Source organism: Chiloscyllium punctatum, chromosome 22 (genome assembly GCF_047496795.1).
Source record: "Chiloscyllium punctatum isolate Juve2018m chromosome 22, sChiPun1.3, whole genome shotgun sequence".
Classification (NCBI taxonomy): Eukaryota; Metazoa; Chordata; class Chondrichthyes; order Orectolobiformes; family Hemiscylliidae; genus Chiloscyllium; species Chiloscyllium punctatum.
The window spans coordinates 31,425,379-31,450,654 of record NC_092760.1 but is presented as its reverse complement, the minus strand read 5'-3'; the positions used below and the strand labels follow the sequence as shown (position 1 = coordinate 31,450,654).

The 25,276-nt window shown below is 39.4% G+C and overlaps 1 protein-coding gene across 5 annotated transcripts in view; it reads left to right on the top strand.

Moving 5' to 3' along the window:
- LOC140493477 (activating molecule in BECN1-regulated autophagy protein 1-like) overlaps positions 1-25,276 on the top strand; it is a 389,583-nt gene that overhangs the window by 32,970 nt on the left and 331,337 nt on the right. For 4 of the 5 annotated variants that reach the window (XM_072591949.1, XM_072591950.1, XM_072591951.1 and 1 more), the window contains 6 exons: positions 542-786; positions 1,826-1,884; positions 4,088-4,271; positions 4,712-4,884; positions 8,004-8,070; positions 20,731-22,199. In XM_072591949.1, the coding sequence (XP_072448050.1) occupies positions 652-786; positions 1,826-1,884; positions 4,088-4,271; positions 4,712-4,884; positions 8,004-8,070; positions 20,731-22,199 (2,087 nt within the window). In that variant the 5' untranslated portion in view covers positions 542-651. Of the gene's footprint in view, positions 1-541; positions 787-1,825; positions 1,885-4,087; positions 4,272-4,711; positions 4,885-8,003; positions 8,071-20,730; positions 22,200-25,276 lie in introns of those variants that run through there. The other variant, XM_072591952.1, reaches the window with a different exon arrangement.

Genomic DNA, 25,276 nt, shown 5'->3' with positions numbered 1-25,276 from the left:
GAAATGGGGTTAGTGTGGATGGACATTTTGATTGGCATGGGCCAGTTTGGGCCAAAAGGACCGTCTCCATGCTGTTGGACTTTGACTGTATAACTTGCTGATGCACTCCTTTTTAGTTCTCTCCTCTCACATATACCAGGTTTTAATAGCTGCAATATTTTGTAGTTCTACTTCCACTCTCAAGCCCTAATGTCTGGGATTCCCTTTGTACAGTTGCCTACCTCATTTGTATTTTGCCTTTTTGAAGATGCTTTGGAAAGTTTTGTCTTCGACCAGGCTTTTGGCCTTTTGTCCTAAAGTCTCATCATTTGGCTCATTGTACAGGAGCATTATCAAAAGTAATTTTGATAATCTCTTGGTGCATTTTATTATGTTAAGAGTACTAAACACAAGCTGTTTCTTAACGAGGTTTCACATTTTTATGGTTTACAAATACCAGGAATTATAGAAGAATGCAAAGCATATTGAAATTAGCTGAAATTAGCCCTGTGCTCTGCAGCTCTATATAAACTAATGCTATCCATTTCTTTTCCTCACATAGTTTTTAATGACCGTTGTCCAACGTGTTCTTTATGGCCTCAAAATAGAGTTGATGATCTTGAGTTCCCAGCCCCTTGAAGCTGTATTTACAGAAGATTGAGCTCGATAGCAATGAAGAGCATTGACCGCAAGAATGCAATCCAAATCTTGACCAGCCGAGAACGTGGCTCTCAGGAGCTGGGCTGTCAAAGGTGTCTGGAGGAGCTAGTGGAGGACAAGACGCGATGGATGCAATGGGAAAGTCAGGTGAATGGAAGCATACTCTTTTTTTTTACCTTTTAATTCTGAGCCAACCTGTTTACCTGTATTTACATTGCAGCTCTCTTCAGGATGCAACAGCTGTTGATATAATTCTGGTAGGATGTGTTTCTTATCTCCAGGATTGTGCTCCTTTTAAATGCATAAGCCTTTCTGAAATAACAGAACCATAAAAAAATTTACAGTATGTGAAGAGTTTGTTCAGCCCACCATGTCTGCGCTGGCTGAATAGACTAGCTGTCTATTCCAATTGTTCGTACCACCACCTGGTCTGTAGTCTTTCAGGTAACAACGTGCTGTTCTGGTTGGTCAGCAGCAATAATTTCTACCTCCCCTTTAGTGTCATAATTCTGTCCATTCTAGCACTATGCTTCCATCAAAGGGTAATGTGAAAGTTGAGATTTTTAGCTTACAACTTGTGTTATGCTGGATTCGTCCAGGTTTATGTGGGATAATACATTTGTTCCTCAAATATATTTGATCAATGATGCTGCTTGTAAATGTTTTGTTTTCTCTGTGCCTTGTTTTGTCGTTTTTATCTCTGTCAATCATAATTAGTGATTTCCATTAGTGATGGGTGCCTCTCATATCTCACCTGAGTTTCCATCTTTCATCTGTGCAAATCACAAAGCATTCCAGTGGCCATTGAGTATGATTCTCTTAACTGGCCTTACATGGCTTGCTGGATTGACGTTGGCAGCTGCTTTTAAAACAAAACAGAACATTGCTTTTAAATTTTCAGGTCTAAGGATACTGAAACTAGTTGCACTGTTATAACTCCAGTCTTGGCTGAAATCAAGCAATGAGGCAGGGCTAGGACTTTCTGAAACTGTAAAATTTAACGCTGCAGTGATTTTTAGTGTCTTTTACCTGAGACTTTGTAACTATTCTTTCTAGTGTAAAACCTGAAAATTGGGCAAATTATGCCCAGATTGCTGAACAATGTTTTGTTACAGCAGTGCCACAAAGTGCTAATATTCTAGTGCATTGAGTACTGTGATTTTAGTCAATGATTTTCTCTTTACAGAAAGTCGAGCTTCCAGATAGTCCCCGATCAACTTTCCTCCTGGCATTTAGCCCTGACAGGTAGCTACCGATGTGATTGATTTGCTTGTAATGACTGATATAAAATCAAATTATTCCATGTTAACTCCTGAATCTATTACTTAATTGTTAAAGAAAAAAGAATAGGTTTTAAAATCATTCTATTTTTCATTTAGGAACAAATTTGACAATATGATTTTCAATTTTATGGTTGCTTCAGTGGAATCTTCGTATTTCACTGTTAAGGCAGTATCTTGCCACTGGTGGCACTCCAGGAAATTCATAGCTTCAAGCCGTATACTATAATGCTGAAACCGAACCCTTACTGACAATTTCATTGAGTTTAGAGACAGGATCTTAGAGGTGCTATCTTTTAGGTGAGACAGTTGATTTTTGCCCATCAAGGTGGACATAGAGTCTGATGCATTACTTGAGGAAGAGAGGGATGTTTCCCAGCCATGAATTGCCCACGTTTTATCTTTCAACAAACACATCTGAAACAAAGATTGTTTCATCATCTCGTTGTTTGTCGGTCATTGCTATATGCAAATTACTGGTTGTGATTTCCTTGATAGTGTTTGGTAGTTGTAAAGCACTTTGGAATGCCCTATGTTGAAAGGCATTATGTAATTGAATATTTTATTTCTTTATCGGCAGCCAATTATGCTGTAATACCATAAAGAGGCTAATAATTAACAACTTGAATTTTCACTTTGTGTGTAATGGAGCTAAATATCCTAAAGTTGGAATATTATACAAAGTTTCAGCACTCCACATCGAAGGATATATTAGGAGAGGTAAACTTCTTCAAATAGGTAGCTTTTAATGAAGACCTTGAAAGGAGGAGAGGATAAGGGAGGCAATTTAGGTGTTCAGGGCCAAGGCAACGAAAGCCATGGTCATCAGTGGTGGAGTGAAGGAAATTATTCGTGCACAAAGCAAACTCATCTATTATTTCTCTTTTTTTTTTATGTTGGTGAGAGCTTGTCATTTTGGAAGCGGGCCTACTTTAAAAAAACATATTTCAATCCAGTCAGTATTAATGAATTATGTCTGCATTATTTTAATACCATTTATTAATATTTTCTAATCGGCCTGTTCAGAGATGTCAGCACACCCCTCTGGAGAGGGTGGGATTTGAATCTAGGTCTCAGGGCTCAGAGTAGAGGAAGCTACCACTGCACCAGAATAACCCTTGTGAGGTATTTTTGAATCAACCTGTTCAGAGATGCAATTGCATGTTTTCTGGAGAAGGTGGGCCTTCTAGTTCAGAGGAAGGGACGCTATCACTGAATCACAAGAGCCCTCCTTTATAACATTTATTAAAGCTGACTTGAAATGCAAACCTCTGAAAATGAAGGGTTCTGTAGATTTAATGCTTTTTGTTTGTTTTGCTTTGTTTGCTCTGAAAACTTTGCTCTTAAAATAATGGCTTGTCAACCAAATATGATTAAACAAATGCTGACATAGACATTCTTGCAGGAGCAAATATGCTAAATTAGTTAATTCTTTGTGCTATAATATATAAAACATAAACTAATAGTGACAGAATTAAGTTGTGAGTAGCAAGCATGTATTAATACCATTTGGTTTAAAATGTTCTGTGAGAAGTAATGTCAACATAAATAATTGTTGGTGGCCTTTGGTTCAGCAGTAGTGAACAGAGCACTTGGCCATAGGGCTGTTTAACCACTTTTAAAAAATACTTTTAAAATGATTATTTGATTATTTGCCCTCATAATAACAAGTATTAACTATTTCCAAGCTTTTCGCTTTGTCTATTATCTGGTTTGGGTATATTGCTTGGAGATTATAGATGACACTATTACAGGTGTACTGCCACTTACACCAGAACCTAACAGTTCAACACCTAGCCAAAAAGTCAATAACAGCTTGACCCCCATCGTCTTCCACTTCCCTCCAGCTTATTTGTAATTATGCATGTCTCAGTTTTTCACGATGCATGCAAATATATTTTTGATTTTTAAAAAATGTTATGCAATGCTTTCTTCAATTACAACTGAATTAAATGTGCAATAGAGTGAAGATCTGAAGTGAGAACCTGTAATTTCCCAATGTATTTCCCAATGGATGGAATATCTGTAAATGTGACCGATCTGCTATTTTAGGTGACTAAACCTAAAAATTATAGACAACGGGTGTAAACCACTGTTCAGTTTGTAAATCACATTCCAGTACATTTAATAGCCATTTAGTGCTTGACTTATCTTTTAAATCTGTTTAGGACTTTGATGGCTTCCACCCATGTAAATCATAATATTTACATCACTGAAGTTAAATCTGGGAGATGTATTCATTCACTGGTGGGTCATAGAAGGACACCTTGGTGTGTGACCTTTCATCCCACCATCCAAGGGCTTGTGGCATCTGGATGTCTGGATGGGGAAGTTCGAATATGGGACTTGCATGTAAGTGTGAAAACTTAAGCTTGCGCGGGTGCAAGAGGCAGATGATAGACTCTACAGATTAGAAAATAATTGATTGCTCATTGCAGCAAATAATGATTCAAGTGTCCGAAGTAATTAGCCAGTCAGAAGAATGAAACCGTGAGTGGCATGATAGATAACTGCTTTAGTTGTTGGTTAGATTTTACTGAAAGATCCTTGATTGAATGCCAAGATTGTATGCTGGCCGTTTTCTGGCATTGACTCATGGATGACTGCCTTGGGTCACTATCTCAGTGACCAATCAACTTGGCAGGAGCCAAGTATAAAATTGATATCCCTCAAATGTTGTATTCTCCTTTTTCCAAGCTTCTAAATAAATTCTAGGGTTTGACATTGGATATTATAATGATAGCATTATACTTATACGATAAATGTTCTCCAGTGATTTGCTGTTCTTTCAGGGAGGCAGTGAGAGTTGGTTTACTGAGAATAATGTGGCCATAGCATCTTTAGCTTTCCATCCTATGGCGCAACTCCTATTGATAGCTACTGCAAATGAGATCCACTTCTGGGACTGGAGTCGACGAGAGCCATTTGCAGTGGTGAAAACTGCGAGTGAAATGGAGCGGGTCAGGTGTGTATGCATAAAGATGTCTCTTGATGGCTGTCTATTATATTTGCTTCCAGAAAAGTAAATTTTGCTGTATTATGTTGTGAACCTTGTGTTAAAATTATGTACTTTGCAGTTGAGCTGACTATATTCAATCAAAAGAGCTGTTTTTTACAATTGAAACACTGGAGCATTTCGCAAAAATGCATTTCTGAAAGATATGGCATGAATTGAGGTTCAATGAGAACTTCGTCCTTGGAGATTTTAAAAAAAGGAATACTCAAAGCAAAAAACACTTTCAGTTTTCCAAATGGCAGTGATAGGAATATAAATAGAACATGCTGGATAAACTCCAGTTTGGCATCTTCTGTGGAGAGAAGAACAAAGTTCATGATTTGAGTGAATTATGACTTCTCTTCAAGCTTCGACATAATCTGTTTTGACATTCTGTGTCTGATTTCATTGTGAATCTAGTTTATTATTTGGCAAACAAATTGAGGATGAGACAATTACTCAAAGTAAATGCTGCTTGGAGTATACATATTGAAATAATGTCTTCTAGTTGGGTGAGTGAGAAATAGTTAGAATTTTAACATGGATCTTATTATAATGAAAGGGAAAGAGCTACTTGCAGTTATCTCTGTTACAGTCTTAGAGGTATATTGCTAACTGATTGTTAGATTCATAAATAGAAAATATTTGCGGAATAATGAGTTCTGCATGGGCTAGTTGAGAATTGGTTGAGAAGTGTTGAATTATTCTGTAGCAGGCCACTTGTGTTTCAACGGCTTAACATCACCATGGTCATTGTTGTATGTCCTTGGAAGATTTTGTAAAAATTCCTTATTGATAGCATCACTTGTCATGATGTGAAGGTGACAGTGTTGAACTAGGTTGGACAAGGTTCGAAGTCACTTGACACCAGTTTTAGTCCAACAGGTTTATTTAAAATCACAAACTCTCAGATTGCTGCTCTTTCATTGGGTGGAGTGCAGAGCAGCACACAGGCACATAATTTATAGGCAGAGAGATCAAAAGATTTTACAAATTGTGAGAGTGGAGTGTCGAGAGGCTGAATAGTAAGTGTCTGCTGATGATCAAAATTTCAGATGGTGTGAGTAAAGTGTCAACAGCTGAATAACAAGTGAAGGGATGACCTATAATCCAATTTATTGAGGCAGAGATAATTACAAAAAAATTTTAAAATAAGGTGGTGCTGGCGACAAACCAAATAGCTAGAATAACATGTCGCATGCCGAGAGTCGAGCCAGAGTAACAAGTAATCCAGAACTGTACAAACTAATTAAGGTAGAGAGCTCATAACAAGGAAGATTTTACAGGAACAGAACAGTGTGGTGGGGTTACATGTACCGTGACGTGAACCCAAGATCATGGTTGAGGCTATTTTCATGGGTATGGAACTTGACTATCAGTTTCTGCTTGGCGATTCTGCATTGTTGTGTATCTCAAAGGCTGCCTTGGAGGATGCTTACTTGAAGGTTAAAGACTAAATGTCCTTAACTGCTGAAATGTTCCCTGACTGGGAGGCAAATCCCAGTCTGGCGATTGTTGCATGGTGTCCCCCATTAATCCGTTGCCATAATATCTGCATGGTCTCGCCCATATAACATGCCTAAGGGCATCCTTACCTGCAGTGTATGAGGCTGTAGGGATGATCTTGGCAAAGTGTTCATTGTCATTAATGACTTATTGAAGGCTGCAAAGATCATGGCGTAGTTTCTCCGCTCTGTGGATGTACTGTCAAGTCAGCATTTATTACCCATCCTTAATTGTCTAGAGGGCAGTTAAGCATCAACTATATTGCCATGGGTCTGGAGTCACATGTAGGCCAGGTGGCAAATTTCCTTCTCCAAGGATCATTTGTGAACCAGATAGGTTTATCCAACAGTTGCAAATGGTTTTATAGCCATCATTAGACTAATTCATATTTATTGGATTAAAATTCCACCATCTGCCATGATGGAATTTGAAATCAGGTCCATAGGGTTTTGGATTAATAGTCTAGTGACAATATCACGAGACCATCATCTTCCCTTAGTTGTATTGAAGTAATTGGTTGAATTGGTTATTAAGTCGGTGGCAGTCCAGTAAGAACACATTGAGGAGTATTAAGGTTCAGTAACATAACGTGGAACAACAGGAGTGACTCTCTGCACAGACTAGGAAAGGTTGCCAAGTGTTTTCTCCCAGAAACACATTTGGTGGCAGTTGGCTGATAGTGCAATCTGGCATCTTAGTTGTCATTTTTTTTTTCTTTTGTTTAGAGCGAGCCCACTAAATTTATTAAGTTTCCAATATCGCTATGTCCGTCTTTGAATTCTTAATTTCCAGATTGCTGGTTAAGTGAGGTGCAATTACGTAATGCTATAGCTTGATTCCAAATTGTTGTGAAACTTGCCAAATAATTTAAATTGCAAAATTGTTTAATTCACAAAAATAATGGATGCAGTAGAGTTATGCTGCCAGACTGTTGATACTTTACTCAGGTTATGTATCTGGATAGTGTAGATAGTGGGCAACTCCTGCACAGTCAAGTCTGATCTTGCTTTCAGCTGATGCCCATGTTTGTATACTACCCAACAGAGCTCATTGGTTAGCTATCAGAATCAGACACTCAGACCAAATGTTCTACTTTTGTCTTTTCTAGATGTAGAAGTGTGCTTTGTGTTCATCTGTGTGGTGGATGTTGATTTCAATTCTCACTTTGAAAAGGGAATTGAATAACCACCAAAAGGAATAACATTGCAACAGTATAGGGCAGGGAATGAGTGGGACTAGACTCGTTGCTGTTGTCAAGAATGGTCTTTGATGCTGTAATCATTTTATGATTCTGTTTTGTAATTTAAGGAATAAGAGAAATATGAATATCTTATTATTTGGCAATTGAATATATGAACTTGTGCTAGAGATTTACCCAAAATGAAAAAAATGTTTCCTCAATTTCTTATAATGGAATGACTTGGTATGTTTTTTTGTAGATGTTTTTGAGTTTCTTTATTTATTGAAAGTTGATTTCTGAAGACTTTCTCATTTGTACCATCACTGGTTTTGATTTTGTCTCTGCCTATTAAATGCACTTTGCTTGGGGTGAATGATACTGTCTTTGTCTTTGTGTTTTACAGACTCGTCAGGTTCGATTCATTGGGCCATAACCTCCTGACTGCAATTGTCAATCCTTCAAACCAGCAGGTGATTGCCTGACTTTGTACTTTACTAGTCTTGAATTTTCTGGGAGGCATTTAGTGGCATCAAGCATTGAATTTTGCAGAGGAAGTTGACCTTAACCTGGCTGACAACCATGGTACTACTATTAATTTTAATATCAGTGAGCTGCAAGATTATACCCCTGATGGCTATTTTCCAAACCCAGGTGGAATACTTCATGTGTGCTCACTAGGAGAGGATAATAATGATTCCATTGTTGGATTGCCTGTTAAAACTTGATATATAGATTCATCCATGAAGAATAGCAGGAATGTGGCCCTTGTAGATGTATTGAATTTATGGAGCAGAAATCCAATAAGAATTTGCTGCATTCAAGAGGGAGACAAATGGGCAGAAACAAAACGGAGGTAAAACATAGTGGAAGGTCATTAAATAAAACTAGTTAACATGTAGATGAGTTTGCAAAAATATAGTTTCAAAGATACTGGGTGCTCTTTGAGGTGGTTAATGGTCCTCACCCTAGATGGTATGCAATACTAAAATAATGAAGCATCAGATGCTGTATTGAAAATTTTGTGTAACTTCATGTTGCTGAATGCCTGGAAAATTACTCAAGAGCTTGAACCTAAGAGCTTACAGATGTTGGGGATCTTGGGGAAAATACAGAGCTCCTAGAATCTGTTGGGAAGAAGCAGTCCTTCCAGACAGGAGCATTTAATGTGAATAAGTAATCCTGTTGGTCAAGATTGATAAAAATGCAAGTAAAGTCCTCATTAATTAAGGAGCCAAAAACTTTACGTGGGTGTTGTCTGGCTGAAGCTTTACATAGTTAGAGTGAGACTTTCCTGCTTTTGTACTCCATTTCCCTTGTAACGAAGGCCACCATTCCATTAATCTTTCTAACTACATGCTGTACCTAGATGCCAAGTTTTTGCCATTTATGTACAAAGGCGCAGTCCTGTTTCTCCACTTTTTTAAAAAAGCCGATTTTCTATTAGATTACGTTACAGTGTGGAAACAGGCCCTTCGGCCCAACAAGTCCACACCGACCTGCCGAAGCGCAACCCACCCATACCCCTACATTTACCCCTTACCTAACACTATGGGCAATTTAGTATGGCCAATTCACCTGGCCTGCACATCTTTGGACTGTGGGAGGAAACTGGAGCACCCGGAGGAAACCCACGCAGACACGGGGAGAACGTGCAAACTCCACACAGTCAGTCGCCTGAGGCGGGAATTGAACCCGGGTCTCTGGCGCCGTGAGGCTGCAGTGCTAACCACCGTGCCGTCCACTATTCTTTCTGCCAAAATGAGCAATTTTTTCACATTATACTCCACTTGCTAATATTTTGCCCACTCTTTTTACAAATCTACTTTTAATGTATTTATCTACTCTACACCCATTTCCAGACTTTGTAACCTCCGAAAACATTATTTTCCTACCTATTTCTGTAACACTACGTTTAGCTATAACACGGCTAAAATCAAGATTGTGAACCATAAATTGTTGAGGTCCAACACTGATCCCTTTTCTTTCCACCTCTTCCAGTTTGCCAATCTAAAAGTGACCTATTTATTCAGAATCCTTGCTTCCTGTTTCTTAGCTAATGGTGGCTCAGTGGTTAGCACTGCTGCCTCACAGCACCAGGGTCCCAAGTTCGATTCCAGCCTAGGGTTTCCTCCGGGTGCTCTAGTTTCCTCCCACAATCCAAAGATGTGCAGGTTAGGTGAATTGGTCAAACTAACTTGCCCATAATCAGGGGTGAATATGGGGAATGGGTGGGTTACTCCTCGGAGGGTCGGTATGGACTTGTTGGGCTGAAGGGCCTGTTTCCATACTGGAGGGTATCTAATCTAATCAAAAATCTTCTACTCCAACTAAGAGATCATCCCCAACGCCATAAGCTTTTCTCTTGTGCAGTAATCTTTTATGTGGCACTTTTTATGGAATGCCTTTTGGAAATCTGAATATGCCACAATTACCAGTCCCCTTTGTCAACTCTTTTATGTACTTGTAGAGTTTTTATATTCCCCTTTGCTAGGTTTCTTTCATATTTCAATTTCTCCCTAAAGCTTTGATCATCCTTTGCTGGATTTGGGATGCTGATACTGTGAATCTTTGCCTTTTCCAGACGTGGGTGACCTATTGACTTTTCTGCCAGTTACAATTAGAAGCCTGTTATTTTTTAACCAAGATCTTCCCTTTCATGCGTCAAATCCAGGCACCAGCTATCCCTGCAAAACAAACCTTCTTTCCTAAAACTTCCCCTCGCCTTACCTGTGCCAGTTTATTTTTTCTAGTGCATTTTGATGTTGGTGTTCATTTCATTTCTGCTCCACGTTGGCCTCATTTTGCTGCAGACACGAGGAGCACAGGGATTGTTTTAAAGGTCAGAGGTTGAGAGTGTCACTTACGTATCATGTTCTGGGAACACAGTGGCATAGTGGGACTGCTACTGGATTAGTAATGAACCTCATGTTCACATTCTGGGGATGTAGCTTTACTCCATTAATTCAATTAAAAATACTAAAATTATTTTAAAAAAAGAACTAGTCTAATGGTGACTATGTAGCTAATGTTGATTGCTATCAAAACCTATCTGGTTCACGAATGTCCTTTTTCGGAAGAAAATCTGCCATCCTTGTCTTGTCTGACCTACATTTGGGTTCAGAACCAGGGTAATGTGGTTGACTCTTGATTCTCCTCTGGGTCAACTAGAATAGACGATAAATGGTGTTCTAGCCAGTGACACCCACATCTGATAAACTAATGTTTTAAGAAAAAAGGAAGTTGGAGATTTGTAGAAGGCAGAAGGGACCCACTGAAAAATATAAGTAATGAGCAATATGTTGGATATTGCTATCATCTACAGGTTTTAAAATGCAAGGAGGAAGAGTAAAAGAAATTCAGGCAGTTGCAACTGAAGGCAAAGTTTTATTTCTCCAAACAGTGCCATCGGAGGTCAACTGTTCTGGTGACTTTTTTTAAAAGTAAATGGTCTCTTGTTGGATGAAGAAACGTTACAATTTGCCTACATTTCAAATAAATACTTGTTCAGGTGTGATGGACCATAATGTATTTAATCTACAAATCATAGAAAACAATTTATTGAATCGGGTGGTTTATGCTCAATATTTTCCTTGCACATTGTTTTCTTTGAAACCATCCCTTCAAAAGCTATTACTTGAAGCTGCACTTTTGATTATGTGCACATTTGAGTGAATCCGATATTGTTTTGTTGAGTATTTAAATTCTTGAGACACTTGTTGATTTATTACAAATTTACAGGTATGAAATTGCGAGGGCATCAAAGCTGCAGCTTGCTTGTGCACCGTTGGAGATGGAAAGTTGAAATCATCACTGTAATTATTAAAATTAAACTTTAGCCAAAGTTTGCTCGATTTGATCAGCATTCTGTGACATTTTGCTACTTGCTTGTGATGCTAAGCACACCTGATTTTTATTTGGGCCCTGTGAAATTCACAAATTAAGTGCACTGGAGTTTGACCTGAATGTTTCATTACTGCACCAACTTTGCTCGAGAGTTCTCATAAAATCCCTTTATTTCTTTTCAAATAACCTTTTGAACCGATGTGCATGATCATCTCTTAAGCTACGATGTTACATGGTGTTACGTTTAGAGGTAAAGCCATCTCTGATCACTTTGTATTAATCTGCACCCACATCCACATTCCTCTCCCTAATTCATCCATGTTTAAAGCAAAGTATTGCAAATGTTGGAAATCAGAAATAAAAGCAGAAAATGCTGGAAACAATCAGCAAGTTAGGCAACCGTAAGTGGAGAAGTAACAGTGCTAATGCTTCGGGTAAGTTTCAACAGAGTTGGGAAAAGTTTGAAACATAACACAAAAGGTGACAGAATTGGTAAAAGATCAGAAGGGAAGGTTTGTGTCAGATTGGAACACAATAGATTTTAAATGGCAAAAGTTGGAGTTGCAAAGCCAAAATGAATGTTAATAGAACAAGTAAGGAAACAATAAGATGTCTTCCAATCCTTCACCCTCTGTATTCAACTGATCATTCCCCTCCCCCCCTCCCCCCCCCCCCCCCCCCCCCCCCCCCACTAACACAGCTTTCTCTTTTATGTTAGTATTCTGAAGGCATAATTTCCTTGGCAGTGTGTCCCACTACCTCAGTCAATCTCAATAAACCCTTCCTTCCCATGACTTTATGAAACACCATGATCACATACACTCCAGTCAGAAAAATGCCCCTTTACAATTACCGTCTGTCTTCTGTGACCAAGCCAAATTTGAATCCAACTTGCTGTGGATGCTGTGTGACTTAATCTTCTGGACCAGCCTGCCATGAGGGACTTTGACAGATGAACTAGTGATTTATTTATACTTCTTTCAATTTATAATACCTGCACATAATACAATCTGCTCTCTAACAAAGAGAACAAATACAGATTGGGTAGCCACTTTTCAGAACATTTTATTCAGTCTAAATCAGTGATCCTTTGCTTCCATGACTTGTCTTTTTAGTCTGATAGAAAGGTGGAGTCTTGACATTTTTGTCCTTGGGCTGCTGTACTGTTCCAGTAAAGCTCAGTGTGGTTTTGAGGAATAGCACCTGAATTTTCACTTGGGACTTCTACTGCTTCTCAACATTAACATGAGTTATGCAGTTTCAGACCCCAACCTCTGCCTTTCTTTGTTTGCTAATGTTGTTTTTCCTATCTTGACTTTGTTTTCACTTTTGGTCAGCAACTGTTCATTATTCTCCAATTCCCATTTCCCCAAATGCATTTTTCCCCCTGACTTTTGTTCTAATACCGCTCCCTTTGGTCTTGCACTACCCACCCTCTTTGAATTTTTTTGCTGTCTTGTCTTCGAAATGCAACCGTTGAGGTGAAATTGAGGCCCAGGCCTGTGTGTGTGTAAATTTGAGAAGGTAAATAGGAATCAAACAATGATGTTGTAGGAAAGCCATGGGTTGCTTGGTTCAAGTAACTGATGATGGGAAGAGTGTATGTTACTGACATTGAAAAAAGATGTCTTTCAAAGCCTTTAATTACCCCTGCAATTTGTTCTTTATGAGTATCATCTTTATTCATTGGTTGTATTTAACCTGGAGATGTAGCAGTTATGAATTATAAATTAAAATAATTAATTTAAAACACAGTAAGATGGAAAGGCACATGATGTGCTGTGACTGAAGAGTGTGGAAGATTCTGGATGCTGGTGTGATCCAGGCAACAGTGCTGCAGTTTTATATATGAAGTTTGCTTCACTTAGTGGGCTGGAAGCAGAGCTGAAGACACTGCAGCACATTGGAATAATGCATTGTTAGCTGGACAATTCATTCCAAGAGATGATCGCACCCCTTAAGATAGGATCGGCCAATTTGGCCAGTGGTTAGGGGCAGGATGGAGCGACTGTGAGTGAGGCACGTAATGGGACCCAGAGGGCAAGAGTGTTGGATCCACAACCTTTGCCAATTGTCTTACAGGTTGAGGATTTTTCTCAACTTGTATGGATGAGTATGAAGCTGCAGGGTTGGATTGAATAAACTGCCCATGGCACAATGGTCCTGGATGCCATTCAGGTAGGGCCAGAGCCAAGAAAAAAGTGTGATGGTATTAGGGGACAATATAGTGAGAGAGATTGATGTTATTCTCTGTAGCAAAGGTCTTGTGTCCAGACAGCTGAGTTATCTGCTGAGTGCCAGGATTTGAAAGATTTCCTCTGGGCTGGAGAAGAATGTGTAGTGGGATTGGGAAGATCCAGTAGTTGTCCATGTTGTCACCAATGATTTGGATAGAACTAGGGAAGAGGTTCTGCTGAGAGAGAACAAGAAGCTAAGAGCTAATTAAAAATAAGAAACTCAAAGGTAATAATCTCTGGTGAGCCACTTATAAGTTGGCATAGGGCAAATAAGATTAGAGAAACAAATGCATGGCTTACAGACTGGTTTGGGGAAAAATGAGTTCCGGGTTGTGGGGCACTGGCTCCAGTACAGTCAGTTCTATAATGTGATGGTTGTGTTTTTGTGCAACCCTGTGTAATAGAAAAATCGCGCTTTAGAAACAGCACTTAAAGTGTCAGTACTGTAATTGCATTACAACCAACACAAATTTTAAATTTCACTTTGTCGAAACAGCATCCCCAATTTGTCAATCGCATTACAGTGAATTTACGTTGATCGAATGCAAGTTATAACAGACCGACCTGTACTGAGTAAAGTGTTGGCTCTGGACTGTTGGAATGGTCTCCACATGAACCATGCTAGGACTGATGCTCTAGTGATCTGAATAGCTAGGTGCGTAGAGAGGGCTTTAATTAAACAAGGGAGACAAACTATGAAGGATTAAGCTTTGGTAGATGTAGCAAATCAAGGGACAGAGTCCAGGCCGGAATCAAGATAATAATATGGCAAATGAAGCTCAGAGAATGCTTGGAATGGATAGAAAGAATAAACTCAAGAATATAATTACTGGATGTTCCAATGATAACAAAGACAACACTTTAGGCTCTGTATCTTTAGACATGTAGTGTTCATAACCAAAAGTAAATGAATTCATTGTGCATGCAGAAGAAATTAAATCTGATCTGATAAGCAATATGGGTTATGACTACAGGATGACCAGAATTGTATCCTGAATATTGAGGACAAATGACTTTTGAGAAGAATAGGAAACAAGGTGAAGGTGTAGGCGTAGCACTCTTATTCTAAGATGGTATAGATGATGCAAGAGTGCAAAGAGAATAGTGGCCAAGCCATGGCCTAATGAGGGAGTACAAAGTTTAAAAAATCACACAACACCAGATTATAGTCCAACAGTTTTAATTGGAAGCACACTAGCTTTCGGAGCGTCGCTCCTTCATCAGGTGATTGTGTTGATGAAGGAGCAGCGCTCCGAAAGCTAGTGTGCTTCCAATTAAACCTGTTGGACTATAACCTGGTGTTGTGTGATTTTTAACTTTGTACACCCCAGTCCAACACCGGCATCTCTGACTAATGAGGGAGGTAAGAGATAATATCGCATCCAAAAACAGACACAAATTGGCAACAAAAGAAGCAATAAACCTGAGGATTGGGAACAGTTTAGAAGTCAGCAAAGAATGACCATAGGATTGATTAAAAGGGGAAGATAGAGCTTGAGAGTAAGCTTGTTGGGATCACAAGAACTGACATCAGATGTTTCTATAGGTACGTAAAGTGAAAAAGCTTGGTGAAAACTAATGTAGATCCCTGACAGTCAGAAATGGTGGAATTTAAAATGAAGAGCAATGAAATGACTGACAAATTCACACTGCTTCTGGCTTCACAAAGGAGAACAAGATTAATGTACCAGGAATGATGAGCAACACTGGGTTTATTGAGAGAGAGGAACTGAAACAAATCTGTATTAGTAGAGAAATGCTGTACAAGAAATTGATAGGATTGAAGTCTGCTCAATCCGTAGGGCCTAATGATCTACATCCCATAGTACTTAGGGAAGTGGCTCTAGAAATAGTGGATGCATTGATGGTCATCTTCCAAATTTCTTTAGACTCTTCAATAGTTTCTACAGATTGGAAGACAGCTAATGTAAGCCCATTATTTAAAAAGGGAGGAAGAGAGAAAACAGAGAATTATAGACTACGAGTCTAACGTCAGTAATATAGAAGATTCTAGAGTCCATCAAGGATTTTAAAACAGAGCACTTAAATAGTGGTAGAGTCAAAAATGGGGTAGATTTGCAAAAGGGAAATTGTGCTTGACTAATCGACTGGAATTCTTTGAGTTTGTAACTGGTAGAGTTGATCATGGGGAGCTTGTGTACGTGATTTAACGTGGATTTTCAGAAGGTTTTTGACAATGTTCCACATAAGAAATTAGTGTGTAAAATTGAAGTTCATGGGATCAGGGTAGTAACTTGAAATGAATAGCAGACAGGAAACAGAGCAGGAATAAATGGGTTTTTCTCTGAATGGCAGGCAGTGATTAGTGGGGTACCCAGGGATTAGAACTAATACCCCAACTGTTCACAATGTATATTAATGATTCAGATGAGGGAACTAAATGTAACATCTCAAACTCTGCTTCCACCCACATTTGTGTTATATGTGAGCTGTGACTAGGATGCGGAGATGTTACATTGTGACTTGGACAGGCTAGGTGAGTGGACAAATGATTGGAAGATGAAGTACAACATGGATAAATGGGAGCTTATCTATTTAGGTAACAAAACGGGAAGACAGATTATTATTATTTGAAGGGTTGTAAACTGAGAAAGAGGAACACTCGAAGTCCTGGGTGTCCTTGTGCACCAGTTGCTTGAAAGTAAGCACAAAGTTGTAGCAGGCAGTAAAAAAAGGCAAACTGTACGTTGCCTTCATAGTGAGAGAATTTGACTGTTAGAACAAGGATGTCTTGCTGCAATTATACAGGTCATTTGTGAGGCCACACCTGACATATTGTGTGCCGTTTTGATCTCATCTGTGGAAGGATGCTCTGACTATGGAGGGACTACTTTATGAAATTGTTTCGGGGTGGCAGGACAGGTGTATGAGTAGAGATTGAGTCCGTCAGTTGTATTCATTGCAGTTTAGAAGAATGAAGGGGATCTGCTATAAATCTATAAAATTCCAACAGCATTAGATAGGTTAGAATAGAATAGCATATCCTTCATTGTCATGTGTACTCAAGTACAGACGTACAGTGAAAAGTTTACAATGTCGACTCTTACGGCACCATCTTAGGCACAAAGTACCTAGGTACAAATCTTAGAGACAAAAAGAGGAATAAAAAATAAAAGTGGTTGAATTACTTTACAGGGATTCATAGTGTAAGTTAGAAATATGACATAGTTAAAAGGATAGACATTTCAGTCATAGCTACTGCAATGTAATGTTTATAAGTGTAGGGGCTTGCACATGTGGTCTGACTGCCCGCGCTAGACTCCAGTCCAACAACCATCCCCGCTCCGCTCCAAGTCTCCAGTCCTCTCCGCTCCAGCTCTCAGCTGCTCCAAGGTAAGTTTTTTTTTTCCCAGGACTCGCCTCTCTGTGCTGGCCTCCGCTTCGGGAGTCACTTCCCCACGCCAGTGCAGAAATGATGTCCCTAGTGGTGGGTTAGTCCAAGGGGAAGGACTGAGATGAGAAATGTCTTCACCCAGGAAGTGGTAAGCCTGTAGAATTCACTATCACAACGTGGTTGAGGTCAAAATATTATGTTTTCAAAGAGATAGAGCTGATGTGGGGCAAGGATGGATCTAGAGTTTTGAGTTTGATGATCAGCAATGAAGAGCAGACGTGAGGGGCTGAATGACCTATTCCTGCTTCTGTCTTCTATGTTTCTATGCTGCAATAGCTTCATTCCCTTAATCAGGACATTTGGATGTAGAATCGGTCTGGATAAAGTCATTTCCCACATGTGCACTGGTAACATCAGCCATCGCCTCTCTTGCCTCTTCTACTGTTTCGAAATCGTGGGGTTGTTTTCCTGACATCCAAGTAATCTATGTTTTCAGTCCTTACCATAAGCTCCACTCTCTAGCAACTGATTCCATCCTTCTCAGTGACAACTGTCTGAGTATGAACCAGCCTGTTTGCAATTTTTAAAAGAAGTTCAAGTTCACCTATGCGAAGTAGGTTTCACCAGTTGGGCCAGCATTTATTGCCTATAATTAGTTACCTTTGAGAAGATGATTGTGAGCTGTTACCTTGAACCTCTGCAGCCCATTTGCTAAAGTGGATCCACAGTGCCATTAGGAAGGGAATTTCAGGATTTTGACCCAGCCATGCTGAAGGAATGATGATTCATTTCCAACTCAGGATGATATGTTCCTTGCACAGGATGTGCAGATGGAGGTGTTCCCATGTGTCTGCTGCTCTTGACCTTTGAGATGGAAGTGGTTGTGGTTTAGAAGTTGCTAGACGAAAGCGAGGACTGCAGATCAGAGTCAAGATTAGAGTGGTGCTGGAAAAGCACAGCAGGTCAGGCAGCATCCAGGGAGTAGAAAAATTGACATTTTGGGAGCAACCTCTATAAGTTGCTGCCTAAGGAGCCTTGGTGAATTTCTGCATTGTATCTTATAGATTGTACACACTGTCGCTACTGAGGTCGATGGTGGAAGGAATGAAAATGGTGCCAGTCATGTAGGCTGCTTTGATATTTGATCTTCAGTGAGCTCCTGACCTCACTTCCTTGCCATCAGAAAGACTGCCAGTTTCTATCTTTAAATCACCTAACTCTACCCCATCTCAGCTTATCTGCAAATTTTCAAGTACTTTATAACTATATCTTTCAGAGTTGATGATTCCATAGCATTTAGATCATGCCTCCTACGTTCAGCTCCATAACCTTGTCTCCAATCGGCTGCCTTTTGTTTTGGCTTGCACCTTTTCTTTCACATGATCACGTCAGTCCGTTGAACTGCACTGGCTTCAGATTAAGTAATATTTGATTTTAAAATTTATGCACAGGCTTTGAACATCTTCCTGCTTTGGCCATTGTATCAACACTCTCCTCAAGCCCCACAGTTCTGAGATATCTGCACTCCTGTAATGCAACACATTTGACATCTATGCATAATCAGAGCTGTGAATACTTTTGTGGCATACTACTGTGTTGTTTTTGTACTGTGGTCTTGTGATTAATTTTAAGTACAGAACTCTGAAAATAAACTGGACCCATTTAAAAAAAAAACCTCCATCCAAGGACACTTGCCCCTCATAAATCATGTTCGCAGTAACTGGGTATGTATAGATGATAGTCTCATAAACTAACTTGTAAAATAACTTGTAAAACAAATTCTGTAAAGCCTAGAGAAAACAGTACAATTTTTCTGTAATATAGAATTTTTAGGATTTCCTGAATTTCTTTGCATTGTGCTGGCAAGAGGATGTATTAGAATTTTGTTTTCATGGCTAGATTAGCTAAACAATTGGTTTAATGTTTTGGGCTTATATTTTGAGACTCTTTAGTTATGTGCCCTTCACGAAAGATGCACACACGTTTTGTTGACGAGGTGGGTACATTGATTTAAACAGGCTGGAGTACACCGGAGCAGCTTGGAATTAAGCTCTGAAAGAAATGCTCCGTAAACTCGGGTGTAGGGTGCACCTTTGTATGGCTGACAGACTTTGCACTGTGTGAATGGGGAGTAGTAAAGAAGAGTTTCCTTTCCTCCAAAGTACTGGGAATCGAGAAAATCTGAAATTTAAAAGAAAGCGATTGAAATTTTCAGCAGGTCTAGCAGCAACTTTGTCGAGAAAAAGAGAGTTAATGTTTCAAGTTGATCATCCTTTGTCAGAACAGTCACCAATTTGAAATATTTAACAGTCATGCTTTCTCCAAAGTGAGGCTTTTAACACCATCAACAATTACATGTCAGCTATGTGGTGTTCCTCGGCCCCCTTCAGTGCTTTTTTTGTCTGATCTGTTGACATGGAAGTGAACATTATGAAGAGGATAAAAGTTTTCCCATAGAGTTCTTTTAAAAATGTGGTGGTCAAGTTCTAATGGGACATGATGAATATTCTGGCTGGCTGAATTCAAATTTTAAGTGAAGGGCAAACTGTTGGTACAATTTTATCTAACTCCGAGACTGATGTTTTGCATGTTAGCTCACGAATGTACTTCATGGATGTATGTATGTTTTTCTAATTTTCCAGTTTAGGAAACTGCGTTCAGGTGATCTTCAGAATGACTCAAGATTCCATATTAACAGAATTAGTTGTGATAAATGGTTCACGGTGACTTTATACAAAGAAACATTAGAATGAGGATTGTCAGAGAAAGGGATTCTTGAGGAGGTCTGGTTTTTGGCCATGGAGTCTGTTTGCAGAGATGTTGTTACAAATTCTGCTAATGCACAAGATATTTTGCAGTTAACTGTGTCTTGATGTGGCATATGATATGCAATTTGCATAGATTTTAGCAATTTAGTTTGTTTTATTTTCAAATTGAAAAATGTTTGTATGTTTGAAGATGTTTAACTTGTAAGTATTGCTGTAGGCCTGGTCTATTTTAAATAAACAGTATGAGAGAGAGTGAGTGTTCTTTGGAGGCTAATGGAATGTTGTTTATATTGGGAGACTCTTGACCAGCACAGAGTAAATAAGGTAGTGCATTAGACTTCAGTTAGGAGTGGTGGGGGACACCTTTTAGTTCCATTTGGCAGGTTTCAGAGATGTCTTTGCTGAATTTGGATGTGCAAGACAATTACCCGTGGGAAGGAAGGAAGATAGTTCTGAACTATTATGAAATAGATGACCTTTTTGTAATAGGTTTAGTTTAACAGTAACTGCAAAGGGTATTTACTGTGTATTTCAAAACCTTTAAACTTGTTTTATATGGTTAATTCTATATATTTCTTTTATTTTGTATGGTGAACATTTGTTTTATTGTTAAAACAGAACCTGCAGTATTTCTTGATTGTGTTATCGTGAAAGGCCACCTTGATAAGAATAGCAAAGAACAAATTACGAACTGTCAAGCCAGATTTCAGTCTGGGATTTGATTTGTCTTGTGATAATATCAGTTGGGATCATAACTAGTGATCCCCTTTCTTCAGTATTCTTCCTATTCTTTCATTTCTCCTCGCAAGATAAAAGAAAGTAGATTAATTTGAAGGAGAGTATTTGGTTTGAGATTGATGATTTTTGAAGAGAGAAGACATTTTGTATTCTGCAGATTTATGTATTGTTTTCTTTCCCTCCTCCTAGAATGATGATGATGGCGAAGTTCCATTGGATAATGTTGACACAGCGCAATATCGTCAACGATCATTCCTCCAGTCACAGCCTGTCCGTAGGACTCCACTGCTTCACAACTTTTTACATATGTTGTCCTCTCGGTCATCTGGTACAACGACAGGAGATCAGAGCCAGAGTGATGAGAGCACCTTGCCAGCAGGGGAAAGTGGTAGGACTTCAGTGTATGCTGTGCTTCGTGACCGCTTCAGCTACCCTGTTCAGGAGTGTGTTCACCACATGGGGTTGGTTTGTTTTTGTAGCCGTTGTTCTGCCCTGAGGACATCATCATCATCCTCTTCTGTATCTGGTGAAGACAGTACTGCTTCTACGTCCTCTGCAGCCACCACCTCAACATCTGCACGGACTGAGCCTCGTATTCCTCCAGAAAGGCCCTCCTCTCAACCTGACCCTCGTATTCCTGACCGCCCATCTGCATTCAGTACTGTAAACTATGAGACCTCTGGTAACTCTCTCCGAAATCTATCTGCAGCCACTAGCAGGAGGGGCTTATTAGGTCACACAGCATACCATTCAGCGGGACTGCAACAATCTAACACCACCCCAGGGTATAGGGAACAGAATTCAAGGTTAAGTGGTTCTGATTGGACAAGAACCATGCTGAACATATCTCCAAGGTCAGAGTTGGAAAGCATGCCACCCCCGAGAACTAGTGCATCATCCGTGAGCTTGCTTTCAGTGCTGAGACAGCAGGAGACAAACGCTCAACCTGTTTACACATTAGCCTCTGAGGGGAGCAATGTCTTGAGTCCCGGCACAAGCAGTAGTAGTAACACTGGTGTTAACAGCAGCACAGGGGAAGAGAGATCGAACAGCCAGCCGTCTGTCAGAAATGTGCTCCAGTGCAACCTGAACCGCTATTTCATGGAGATGGACAACTTCCAGGATGTGGATCAGCGAGTTGGTGGCGAGTCCAATCAATCCCAACAGGTGCAGGAGATCCTAAACAACAACATAGAACCTAATAGGGCTGGGCCATCACAGCAAAACAGTGAGAACACTTCCAATTCATCAGGTGGACATCTTAGCCGTTGCAGAGCCTGCCATAACCTTTTGACTTTTAACCATGACACTCAGCGATGGGAGCGGACCACACAGCTTTTTTCATCCAATGAGAGCAGCTCTTGGCATGTGCCAAACAATTATGAACCACTAGGGCAGGGTAGCAGCCATTCACCAACCCCACCAAGTAGAGGGATCATGGGTAGGGCTCATGGATTGAGTGGCTCAGAAGGCAGATTTGCCCGCCACAGCTCTGGCCAGCAAGGGGAACGTACAATGGGTCTAACATTTAACAATGAGACAGGACACTGGGAACGTGTGTATAGTCAACCAACATCAAACAGAATGTCGAATGTTTCACAAGAGGCCTTAAACCAAGAAATGCCTGAAGAAAACTCAGAAGAAAACTTGCTGAGAAGGTAATTCTTGGTTTCAAAAATGTTTAAGCTAAAAATGATCAGCTGTCCAAATGTGTACTAATGTAAAGGAAAATAAATTGACTACAGGAAGTGACACATGACCAAGTCATATTAATAGTATGCATATTTCGCACTTACTTATGAGTATACGTACATTAAGTATGTGATTGATATTAATAAGCTCTCTGTAACCTTGAAGTTATTGCATCCTGTTTAATGTTTAATTTGTTGATGCTTAGTTAAATTATTCACCAATATTAAGTTGGGCTGAGTACAGGATGGCCCACGTTTGAAATTGTCATCTTGACTTCAGTTGCAGCTGCAGAGTGCATTGGACTGATAGCAATTGCATAGTTATGAATCGAGGCCTTGATTATGAATTAGTTGATGGATGGCAGCTGTCATACTGTGACATCTCGTGATTGCAGGGCTGGGTCATTCATTTCACTGCTCTGTCTTATTGAAAGCTCAAGACCTTTGTGTTTATCACTGCTGGCTGACCAGCCATCGAGAAGTGCATCGATATTTAAAATTGCCTGCAATAAGAATAGAGCCTTATAGATATGAGACACACAAAGAACTTTAATTATAGCAAATAGGGAATGTTTCTGTAGCAACCTTTTTGGGTCAAGATGTTTGAAGCTGTTAGTTTAGTTTGTTATCCTGTCTTATTTCTCTTGGGTGAACAGCATGTCAATAATCACACTGGAGCTTCTATATACTGCAACAAAAGAATCAGAAAATTCTCACCTGAAACTTCCACATCACTAGCTTCCTGTGAGTGGCTGAAGTTCACAGCCGATCATGCAGGATATTTGAAATTTCCTAACTTAACACTGCTTGTTTGCTAATTTTACACACCCGAGGGCATTTGAAGCCAATCATGCGGGTGTCACCCATTTAATGAGCATTTCCTTTTTTTCCCTCCCTTTTCTGCCTTGCAGGATAGTATCTCTGCATAAATTACAGCATTAACATTCCACGCTGCAGTACCTAATACGTTTACAAAGCTTAATGGCGGTCTCTGTGAATCTGTTGATTTTGCATTTATGGGAGGGGTTAGGTGTCTCTCTTTTTAAATTCACAGCAAGCTTCTTAATTTGTCTTGTTTGCTTTAAATATATTAGTTTGATTCAATGATATGATGAAACACAAGTCGAGAATGCATAAAAGTGTTTTGTTACCTTATCGCTGACATGATCTGGATTTTAATTGTTTTATTCAGTTTATATTTTACTCATGAAAAAGGGGAGACTCTTGAGTTTGAAAAACCTGTGTAAATTCAGGTAAAGTCAGTTTGTAAAAAGTCGATTTTTATTTTGTACATCTCTGAACCAGTACAAAGCAAGCAGACTAATGAGACATGTAGTTGGTTTGTCTTTAATCTCACGTACCTGACCTTTCTTCACATCCTTTGATAACTTTATGCAACAAATTCTGACTGATGTTGAACTGAAAACTTTTAATTGACTCAACATTATCAGTCTTTCAGGAAGAGTTCCAGATTTCCACTATGCTATGTGCAGAAAAAGTAAATTTCTGTTTAAGTCAGCTGGTGTGTTCTTAAAGCTTGTGTGCTTTGTTGTCCTGGGTTTCATCAGTACAGAATGAAATCTACTCTATCAAACCTATCATCATTTTTTAAAAGATATTTCAATTGGGTAATGCCTAAACCTTCTGGGCGTAAGAACGCAAACTAAGTTTATCCAATCTATTATTTTAACCCTATAACTATCATTTTAATAAAGAGTATTGTACCTCATCTGAAAAAGAGGTTACTTGAAGTAGATTGGTTGTGCTGGTAAAATGAAATGTAAATATAAGTATATTACATGTATTAGCTTTGGAGGGTATTACTGAAATATATATCAGATGCTGGAGAAGTTAGCTTTATTCATTTATTAAATATTATTTTGTCCCCTATCCCATGGTCCAGTCAATGGGCAGTAGTAGGGTTCAAGATTTCTCACTTTTCCTTCACTGACAACCCTGATCAATTGTACCTTCTTCCTATCCCTACCCGAACATCTTTTTAATTCAAACAATTCAACAAAAGTGAGGCTGCAACATAAACGAGGCTAAACATTGTACAGAGTAGATTGAGTCTTCTGGGTTAATTGGGATGATGTTGAGATTTTAGTTTTGACCCTGAACAAATTCCCAGTCAAATTTGTAGAAGCTTATTAGTCAAGGGCTATTGACCAGTTTTATTTTGGAGGGAGAAAGTCTTTCTCCTCTCGTATACCTTAAGGCACATTTGCCAATTGTAATCAAATGAGATGGAAATATAAAATTTAATGCTAGTACTGTATATCAAGGAAATGAGCTAAATTATGACAAATGGATTTCAATATAGGAAAATCTTAGTGAAATAACTCCACAGAGGCAGGTATCCCATCACTAAGTCACCCTTTATTTACACATGAACAGTTCTTGACTTCAGTACTGCCTCTTTAGAATCAGTTCTCAGTGTGTCAGTATCTCTGCCATGCCTATTTTTACCTGTCAGCCAGAACTCCCTGTTTGGGGCTGTTAATCTGTTCTAATCAAGGAATTCCTCTTCTATGAGCTCTATCTTGCTGATCTTGTGATAATCACTACACCTCTCCCTCTCTGAGTCCAAGAACATAGGCATGGGGTCAGGTTCCTCTGACTCCATATCTGATATGGGTGACATGTAGTATATAGGAGCTCACCTCTTACGCTCGAAGCGCCTCGCTATAATCTCTCTCTCTCTCTCTCTCTCTTCTGTTAACAAATTTGTTGAGGTGGCTACATCAGTCATGTCTCTCTCTGATTCTGAGGACCCACCAGGATTTGACAGAGGAGGTGAACCCACTGGTTCCGACAGCTGTTCCAACTGTTTCGAAGGAGAGGGCACGTTTTGCTCCCACATCTACGAATTCATGGCTTTCGTGTGGTCCTCATCTTTGTTCAGGATCGTTGCACCTATCTGAACTTTATACATCACTGATCCTGACCTCACATTGACTGTGCCTATTACCCATTTCCATGGTTCTTACACCAAATTTCATCCCCTGTAACAAATGGGTTCTCTCACTAGGTGGAGTCTTGCG